Source organism: Rutidosis leptorrhynchoides, chromosome 5 (assembly GCF_046630445.1).
Source record: "Rutidosis leptorrhynchoides isolate AG116_Rl617_1_P2 chromosome 5, CSIRO_AGI_Rlap_v1, whole genome shotgun sequence".
In the NCBI taxonomy this organism is placed as follows: Eukaryota; Viridiplantae; Streptophyta; class Magnoliopsida; order Asterales; family Asteraceae; genus Rutidosis; species Rutidosis leptorrhynchoides.
The window spans coordinates 386,574,162-386,584,858 of NC_092337.1; the positions used below are offsets into that span (position 1 = coordinate 386,574,162).

Consider the following 10,697-nt stretch of genomic DNA (forward strand, 5'->3'; position numbering starts at 1 on the left):
GTGAGCATTTCTTACAATCAAGCATGAAGAGCCAAGTGTCATGCAATAGAGATGCTCCGTGGCAGTATGGATGACTTGTTCCGAATGCTTCCCATTTATCTTCATAACATTAAGATTCATAACCCAGGAAGCATGACAAATGTGGTGACTGACAATGAAAATAGATTCGTGATGTGTTACATGTCTTTTGGTGCAGTTGTAAGTATCACTCATCCTAAAATTGTTTTATCTTAAACTAATAGCAATCTCATTTGATTTGTTTGCGTGTAGATTCGATCATTTGTCCAAAATGTTCGATCATGTTGCTGGCATCGTCACGCTCTGGAAAACAACGCCGTCTAATAGGTGCGGTCTTAGATTCATAATTTCGAGGGACGTAATGTGCCATGTCCGTCCGGCTACCAAACAAAAATCCGGTGACTAAACAAAATTCACGCTGACCAAATCTAATCATAAAATTAGGAGAAAAATGAAACCATATATCTTGTTGCTCTTCCAGGTACTTACTAGCATCCAATTTTGATGAACGCTCACATTTCCGTTGGAGCATGGCATGTACTAGTCCAGGATCATTACCCGTGTATGAAAGATCTAACCAGGGACCAAAGCATGTACTTCTGAATAGTTTTTCTTGTTGTACAGTCAACATTTTCTTGACCTGAGGAATCACGGTCAACATATTCTTCATGGTCAATTTACCTTCCACATAGCCCTATAAAAGTCAGAAGAACATCAGAAGAAAATCACACAGGCGCAAGGACGCAAGAAATAACTTGCGTATGGGTTTTTGAGACGCAAGGACGCAAGGTGAACCTTCCGTAACCTATACACGATCCGCAAGGACGCAAGGTCTACCTTGCGTGCATATGCAAAGTTAAACTTATACCATACTTAAAGACGCAAATATCACCTTGCGTACAATGTGAGGCATACGCAAAGACGCAAGGATTGTCGTGCGTCTATATATCAACAGAGTTACACAACTTAAATCTAGCAAAAATACCTGGGTATCGTAAGCGATATCAATAATATACAAACAAAAACACAAAATACAAACACATTTCGTTGACACATTTTATCGAACAGTTGGCGTGCTAAAACTTTGTTTTAGCACATAAATATAAGAACTCGAAAGTAGATCGATGAATAATATAACATAGATCTAAGAAATCTAACCTGTTCTTGAGACATAGTGAGCGATGATGGTGATTCGATGATGTTGGTGGCGTAGAAGCTCGCTTGTACTCGGGAAGATCAAAGATGGAAGGATGAAGATGACCTAGTAAGGATGAAGATGTGAGGAGGATGACGTGAGGATGATGATGATGATGATGATTTTGCGAGTGATTTGCGAGTGTTTGGGAGAACGTAAGCAAGCTTGATGACGATCTTGCGAGTAACGAGCGAAAGGGCACCAGAGAGCAGTTTGCATATGATTGTGGTTGTAAGGGAACAGTTGTAACAACCCGAGTTTTTCCGTTAAAACTTCCGTTAAATACTTGACGATCGTTAGTTAAATCATACAATTTTCATACGCCAATTTTTTTTCCCAGAATAGTTAACAGTGGCTACGTGAAACTTTTTCGTATTTAAAGTAATTAAATGCGTACTTAATCCTTAGTGGATTACTTGAATTAATATGTTATATTAATTAGTGAACTTAATTCGGTTGGCGAATTAAACTAGAAACGATACGATTAAAGTTAATCGCCTAGAAAACTTTTCAGTTAACGGAACTCAGAAAAACGATAGAATAATTATTCTTAATAATTATTGAACTTATGAAAGAAATTTAATTTATTATTTACTTAATGAATTAAACACGGTGATTTTGTTTCAACGACTAGTTAACGTTCCGGAGATTCGGTACGATTAATGGCACTCGAAACGAACCACGCGCGAACGAGCTTTTACACAAAACGAGCCCGAGACCCGAGCCCGAGGCCACATGGCCATGACCTCATACCTCATCATCCTTGGTCCCATGAGTAGCCAATGCATGTTGACTATTAGTTTAGGCCCATGTTTGTTGACTTTTGGTTGTTTAGGACACTAACTATATTCTCTTAATTTCTAAGTAACAAGAGAATATGTCCCATTCTTTTTCCTATCATTCTTGCTCCATGATTGCAGCCCCATACATACCAAATAATCCCATACCTTCATCCCTACAATTCTCCATCAAGTTTTGATCTCTTGTTTTTGCTTCTTTGATCAATATTGTTGCTTGCATCGTTCTCTACGCGTTTGTATAAACGATTTTGTGATCAAAGGTATAAACACATAAACTCTAATCTCTAAAATCAGATTGTTATTAAGGTTTCATGGATTAGGTTGTCTATTGCTCAAGTCTTGATGTTTGATGAATACTAGATGCGATAAATTGCTCGTCTTGATTGTTTTATGCGAAAACCTAATTTGTATTTGATGTGTACAGTAATTTTAATTTTTAAATTGTATAATATTATATTATAATTAGATTATTTGCGAAAAACTATTGATTTTAGGCTTTGGATTCGCTTGATTTCATTTCCGGATGATCAAGTTATGGCCAATTGAAATTAACGTTGTGTTTTTGTGATTGATCAGAAATCTGGGTTTGATAGACCACGAATTGGATTGTGAAATTTATACCATTGGATAGGTAATTTAAAAACACTCAGTTTACACTAGGATATCATGTCTTTTTCTTATGTAAAACCCGAGATATGCTTGAATTAGTGTAAAAGTAGTTTTATACAACACTTGTATGAAAATGACCTTGTATGATAAAATGTGTTAGCTTCTGTGATTAAAGCTTTGCATATTTGAAATATACACAAAAATTAATTCATCTTTAATGTAGATATCATAGGCTAATTGTATCTATATCTTCGGCTAATCGCGTGCGAATGTGACTAGCGAAACTAGAATCGAATCTGTAATTTGCTCTCTGTTTTATACTCTGTGGATTGTGTTTATTGAATGAGCATGTAAGATTCTGGAATATGAATTTTAACATAATATGTGACTTATTGTTAGTTTATGTCAATCTCTAAAAACTTATGCATTGGGCACAATAGGGCCATACTTTATGTAAATTCTGATTTGAGCTGAAAAACTGAATGTTCAATTTGCATGAATAAACTATACAAATTGGCTAAACTAAAATTGCTCAATTTTTGATATATGTTAGTTTAAACTATGGACACTGGTCTTGTATCGATTGCATGTTCCTAACTCCGGTTATAGCTAAAACCAAATCAGTACGCGGTCAGAAACTGACTTGGTGAACCCCAAATGTACCCCTTCTGATTCCTGACTTTTAATTATCGTATGAGACCCTGACAGGACTTTTTGGAATTGATTTTGAGTATACTTATGATCTGGAGTTTTCCATGTTTACTTGAATTTTTTACTATGAGATAATATGCTAAGTTTGCTACATGTACATGAACTTTGTACACAACGATAAACTGAAATTGTGAAATTGACCAATTATGATCTAAAACGTGTTGTTTGACTTAGGTTTGATATGTTGACCAAAATTTGACATGAACCTACTGATGTTGACTTTAGTTGACTACTTTGACCAAGTTTGACTTTCGGTTTGACTTTCGGTTTGACTTCGGTTGACTTTGTTTGACTTGCATGAATTAGTTGACTGTATGTTGACTTCTACTTTGAAACGCGTCGATTCGAGCAATAAGACAACTTATAATATGAAACCACACTTTTTTAAGACATATTTATTGACCAACCTAAATACATATACTTAGGTTGCATCACTCGGCTATAAACCGTACAAGTAAATTGTTCACTTTTCAATCCGAGCTTTATTCAAAGGTGAGTCTACAGTCCCGCTTTTTACATGTTTTCAGGGATGAGAATACACGTTGTTATACTTATATTATCAAATGCTTTTTGTATTGACACGAGTACTATATCTGCATATTGAGTTTGTACACAAAGCCTCTAGCTTGAATACTTTAAATACCATCGGTGTAGGCACAATTTAGATGGACGGATCCGTTAGGTTGACAACCTCACCCGCTATAAAAACTGTGGTGCATTTACTTTGAACATAATACATTCGTACAAGTGTATAACATTTTTATGAGGTAAAGGCAGGTATAGTGGATTCTATACTTAGGTCATTGCTAGTATTCAGGTGCTCATAGATTATGCAAACGTTTCACAACTTGGAGTTGCACTTGTAAAATCTCGTGGTCAAGGAAACTAAACTATATTTCTGATAACTGTTTTTCAGATACTATACAACGTTATTTAAAACTGTGGTTTACGAACAAATGAGATAAAACTTGACATGGTATTGTCTACGAATATTTGAAACTTGACATGGTATTGTCTACAAATGATTGAAACTTGACATGGTAGTGTCAACAAACTTTTGAAATGGGACACGGAGTTATCTAACTTTTAACATTGAACCTTGGTGGTCTTCCACTAATAACCGTTTTTTTTTTATGTATTTCTTAAAAATACTGTATTGTTTACCTAAAACCTGTAGATTCACTCAACATTGTTGTTGATCCGTTTTGCGTGTTTTATTCTCAGGTATTAATTGCTTCCGCTGTAGAATATTGATGTTACATAGAAGTCAAGCCAAGCACTGGGACCAGAGTTAACATTCCGTTAAAGAGATTTTTGACGGGGTGTTAAAACAGTGAACGCAAAAGTTTCATTTAACTAGTTCTTTTAAGGAAACACGCAAGGTCGCAATGTTACAAGGTCGCAAAGACGCAAGGTCGCAAGGACGTAAGGAGTCTTGCGCCTTGCGAGGGCAAATTGTCAACTTTTTTTTTAAGGGCTGTCAGTCAACATGCTTCAAAAAAGGGCATTTTTTTTATAATCCCTTTTTTGCAAGATTTAATTCAAATTATGTTGAGCCCAATATAATGGGCTTTAGTGGATCACTGCAGAATCATCAGTACAGAGTCCAACAGTCCGCACAAACTGGACCGCCACATGCTTTCGTCAGCCCACAAACCAATCAGTTTGGGCCTTATCCTAATGCATTTAACACTGTGACTCAACAGAATTACAATTCATCCGAGTGGAATATGGATATTGGTGTGACTTCTCACCTTACTTCTAGCATTAATAGTCTTAGTACTGTTTTTAATCACTGCATGTATCCTTTTGTAGCTGTTGGCGATGAGAATCCCATTCTTGTCACCAACACTGGTCATAGCGTGTTGCCTAATCTTCACCGACCCCTTCACCTAAATCATGTACTTGTTACCCCAAATATTGTTAAAAACCTTATATATGTTTGTAAATTTACCCCGTGATATTAAAGTCTCTGTTGAATTCGACGAGTTCGGTTTTTCTGTGAAAGATTATTTGACTCGTCGTATTTTACTCCGATGTGACAGTATCGGAGATCTCTACCCTTTCACTACTCCGGCTCCGCAGCCTATTTACCAAGCTCTTCTCACTACTCCAGCCACCTGGCATCAACGTCTTGGACACCCCAATAACGATGTTTTTCGTCATCTTATCTCTTCTAATTCGATAGTTTGTAATAATACAAAGTCTCCCGCGCTTTTCCATGCTTGTCAGCTTGGCAAACACGTGCGACTTCCATTTAGTAGTTCCGCTTCTAATGTTTCTTCTTTATTTGACATTGTTCACTCAGATTTATGGACATCTCCTGTTTCGAGTCTTAGTGGTTATAAACACTATGTTATCTTTTTGGATCATTATTCCCATTATTTATGGGTTTTTCCGTTACGAAACAAATCTGAAGTCTTTAATATATTTGTACAATTTCGTGCTTATGTTAAAACTCAATTCAATTGTGAAATTAAATCCTTTCAATGTGACCATGGCGGGGAATTTGACAACAACCAAACCCATCAACTTTTCTGAAATAATGGCATTCAAATTTGTTTTTCATGTCCTCAAACTTCTCAGCAGAATGGTAAATCTGAATGCATGATTCGCACTGTTAATAACCTTATCCGTACCCTTCTCTTCCAAGCTCATCTACCTCCTACCTTTTGGGTAGAAGCTCTCCACATGGCTACCTACCTTTTAAATCTCCTTCCATCCACCGCCATTAATCATGATATCCCACATACTCGCCTGTACAAATATCCTCCAAACTACTTCACCCTCCGAGTCTTCGGCTACCTTTGTTACCCCCATATCAACACCACTAACAAACTTGCTCCTCGCTCCACTCCCTGCATCTTCCTAGGGTACCCCTCAAACCATCGTGGCTACCACTGTCTTGACCTCGCCACTCATAAAATTATATTATCTCGTCACGTCACCTTTGACGAGACTTCCTTTCCCTATGGTTTCACTAATCATTCCACACCATCCTCATATGAGTTTCTTGATCCACCGCCTAACCTCTTTTCTCGTGGTTTCTCCGACACACCTTCTACTCCACCAGCAACTCCTTCCCCCACTCCACCTTCTCCTACGGCCACTGTGCCAACATCTCCTCCCCCCGATCCACTACCCACCACATTACCTCAAAACACCACTTCTACTCACCCCATGGTCACTCGCCATCGCCTTGGCATCACCAAACCCGTACAACGTCTAAATCTTCTTGTATCCTCTCCTGGTCCCATTCCTAAATCCTACTCTCAAGCTCTTAACGACCCTAATTGGCATAACGCTATGACCGAAGAATATAATGCTTTAATTAAAAATGGTACGTGGAACCTTGTGCCTCACCCATCGGACACGAACATAGTTCGCTCCATGTGGTTGTTTAAGCACAAGTTTAATGCAGATGGCACATTGAGTAGGTATAAGGCTCGACTAGTTGCTAATGGTCGCAGTCAGCAGGTTGGTATTGATTGTGATGAGACCTTCAGCCCGATTGTTAAACCAGCTACTATTCGAACTGTTCTCAGCCTTTCCGCTTCTCGACACTGGCCCATTCATCAGCTAGATGTCAAGAATGCATTTCTTCATGGCCATATTTCTGAGACCGTCTATATGCATCAGCCTCCCGATTTTCGTGACCCTTCTCGCCCGGACCATGTCTGCCTTTTGCAGAAGTCCCTGCACGGGTTGAAGCAGGCTCCTCGTGTCTGGTTCCAGCAGTTTTCCGGGTATGCTCAGCGTGTTGGTTTTTAGCACAGCAGATGTGACACCTCTCTGTTTATTTACAAACAGGGCGCAGAGACAGCTTATTTATTACTATATGTGGATGACATTGTTTTAACAGCATCATCGACAGCTTTACTTCAGAGGGTTATCTCATCATTGCATAAGGAGTTCTCAATGATGGATCTTGGCCCGCTGAACTATATTCTTCTGATCCATGTCGCTCGTACTCCTTCTGGGATGTTTCTCTCACAGAAGAAGTATGCATATGAGATTATTGAGAGTGCAGACATGGTTAGTTGTAATTCTAGCATGACCCCGATTGATACTAGCACCAAACTCACAGCCTCTGGTCCCCCAGTTAAGGATCCCACTTTGTACCGTAGTCTAGCTGGTGTGCTCCAGTACCTTACTTTTACACGTCCAGATATCTCATACGCTGTGCAGCAGATATGTTTATTTATGCATGATCCTCGGGAACCTCACAAGGCAGCTCTTAGAAAGATAATTCGTTATGTTCAGGGCACTCTTGATCTTGGCCTACAGCTGTTCGCCTCCTCCACCACCTCATTAGTTGCATACTCTGATGCAGACTGGGCAGGTTGTCCATCGACTCGACGATCAACTTCTGGGTACTGTGTGTTTTTGGGCAATAATATTTTATCGTGGTCATCTAAGAGACAACACACTCCTTCTCGCTCTAGTGCTGAAGCGGAGTACCGCGGTGTTGCAAATGCTGTTGCAGAGACATGTTGGATTCGTAATCTCCTTCGTGAACTTCACTGTCCGCTTTCATCAGTTACTCTTGTTTATTGCGACAATGTCAGTGCAGTTTACATGTCGGGCAACCCGGTTCAACATCAGCGCACCAAACACATTAAGATAGACATCCACTTCGTTCGTGACCTTGTGCTGAAAGGTCATGTTCGCGTGCTGCATGTTCCCTCTCGTTATCAGTTTGCAGACATTTTCACCAAAGGCCTACCTACTGCTCTTTTTGACGAGTTCAGATCCAGTTTGAACGTTCATGCTACTCCCGTTTCAACTGCGGGGGGATGTTAGACGGATATATTCTTTTATATATTGTTAGCCCATTTTATAAGGGCCCATTACATTTAATAGTCCACTAGGTTTACTTTGTCATGCTTATATATAGTTGCTAGTAGTCATTGTAATGGTCATCAAAAACATATCAAATAATATCATCATTCTGTATCATGTCTATATTCAATAGGTTGTACATAGTATACTTAGTGGCGTGCGTTTTTTTGACGCCAGGAAAATTGCGTAAATAAGGGGGACGGAACTATCGATATGATGTAGTTAGCTTGAGTTGTTTATCATACGTGTATACATATGTACGGTACGACAATAGCCCGAAATATTTAGCGTTTTTAAGAAAATGTCTGTTTCATGTGTAGTTAGTTGCATTGTATCCGTGAAATTATTTCGAATTGAACGGCGATGCCGGATAAATTTAACTCTTGGCGAGCAGGAAGATACGACCCGTTAAAAATGTTGGTGGATTTTGTTTAAGTTGTTTTAACAAAATAGTATTTCATACACTTTGACCCCAAAAAAATTTGCACATTGAATATAGTTTAAGGGAGTGTTATGTAATTCTTTTTGTTGTCGTTTCATGGTTGTCATACGACCAAAGTTGGTTGGTGGTTTAGTATATATAGAAATAATATAATAATAATAAAATTAGTAGCAATAATAAAAATAATATTAATAATAATAATAAAAATAATATTAGTAATAATAATGTTGATGATACAAGTAATAATATAACTATTACAAATTACAAATAATAATAATAATAATAATAATAATAATAATAATAATAATAATAATAATAATAATAATAATAATAATAATAATAATAATAATAGTAATAGTAATAGTAATAGTAATAGTAATAGTAATAGTAATAGTAATAGTAATAGTAATAGTAATAGTAATAGTAATAGTAATAGTAATAGTAATAATAATAATAATAATAATAATATTAATAGAAAGCAATGCTACTCGACTATTCTTATTCTAGCCCTTCACACATTCCTATCAGAAGTCATGTCCTTGATCAACAAAAGCTCCTTCATGTCGAGCCTTAGCCTATCTATCCACTTACGAGTAGGTCTGCCCCTTCTCCTTACACCGTCGACCGTGAGTGCCTCGACTCTGCTAACTGGGGCAGTTCGTGGTCGCCTCATCACATGCCCAAACCATCGAAGCCGTTCTTCTCTTAGCTTGTCGATGATGCTTCCGATTCCAAGGTTTTCCCTAAACACACCATTTGGAATCATATCTAACATAGTTCTACCACACGTCCACCTAAGCATCCTCATTTCCGCCACCTCCATCTTGATCTTGGGCCTTCGTCATTGGTCAACATTCTAATCCGTACAACATGGCAGGTCTAATTGCCACCTTGAGGAATTTCCCTTTCAATTTGAACGGTATCTTCTTGTCGCACAAGACCTCTTTCGCACCCCTCCACTTCAACCAACCTACCTTAATATGATGAGTCACATCCTCGTCTATCCTCCTATATTTGTGGAGGACTGAGCCTAGATATCTAAACGAATCTTGTGGATGCAAGATCTGGTCCCCAATGCTGATATTCACTCTGGCGTTCTGTTCATCTTCAACCCTGTCGAAATCACACCTAAGATATTCCGTCTTTTGTCTACTGATCCGTACACCATTTTGTTCTAAGGCTTCCCTCCATTGTTTTAGTCTTCTATTAAGCTCTTCCTTGGAATCCGCTACAAGCATAATATCATCGGCAAAAATCTGACTCCAAGGGATGATCTCTTGTATTACTCGAGATAGCTCGTCGAGAATCAACGTGAAAAGGATAGGGCTTAGGGCAGATCCCTGGTGCAGGCCTACTTCTATCGGGAAATACTCTGTGTTTCCCACAGGTGTCCGAACACAGGACTTCACCTCTTCGTACATATCCATAATTTCTCTAATATATCTACTTGGGATACCTCTACCATTAAGGGTCTTCCAAATCAACTTTCGCGGGACACAGTCATAGGCCTTTTCTAAGTCTAAGAAGACCATCTCTAGGCTCTTTTGCTTTTCCCTATACTTCTCCATAACGCTTCTTATAATATGAATTACCTCCATCGAGGAGCGCCCTGGCATGAAACCAAATTGGTTTTTCGAAACTGTAGTTTCGTGTCGAAGTCTAGTCTCAATCACTCTCTCCCAAAGCTTCATGGTATGGCTAAGTAATTTTATGCCTCTGTAATTGCCGCATATTTGGACAACCCCTTTATTTTTGAAGATGGGAATAATCTCGCTGCGTCTCCATTCTGTGGGCATTTTATAGCTTCTAAACGTCTTATTGAAAAGACACGTGAAGTACCTAACGCCGTCCTCGCGAAGGCACCACCACGCCTCTATTGGAATCTGGTCTGGTCCAACAGCTTTGTTTCTACCCATCTTTCGTAGTGTCGCTCTTACTTCTTCATGGCTGATCCGCCTACAGAAATTGTTGTTCTAGATTTGTCCTATACCCCAGTTCCGCGGATCCTCTTGGCGCCCGAGTCCCCTTCCAACAACAGAGATGAGAAATACCCTTCCCATCTTTTCTTAATTTCATCTTC

The 10,697-nt window shown here is 38.6% G+C and overlaps 1 protein-coding gene across 1 annotated transcript; it reads right to left on the reverse strand.

The window, feature by feature from the left end:
- Window positions 1–9,411: 9,411 nt before the first annotated feature.
- LOC139849797 (uncharacterized) lies at window positions 9,412–10,044 on the reverse strand. Its single transcript, XM_071839420.1, has 2 exons — window positions 9,592–10,044; window positions 9,412–9,453 (listed from the first exon to the last, which is right to left on the reverse strand). The coding sequence occupies exons 1-2, from the start codon at window positions 10,042–10,044 to the stop codon at window positions 9,412–9,414; spliced, it is 495 nt and encodes a 164-aa protein (XP_071695521.1).
- Window positions 10,045–10,697: the final 653 nt, after the last annotated feature.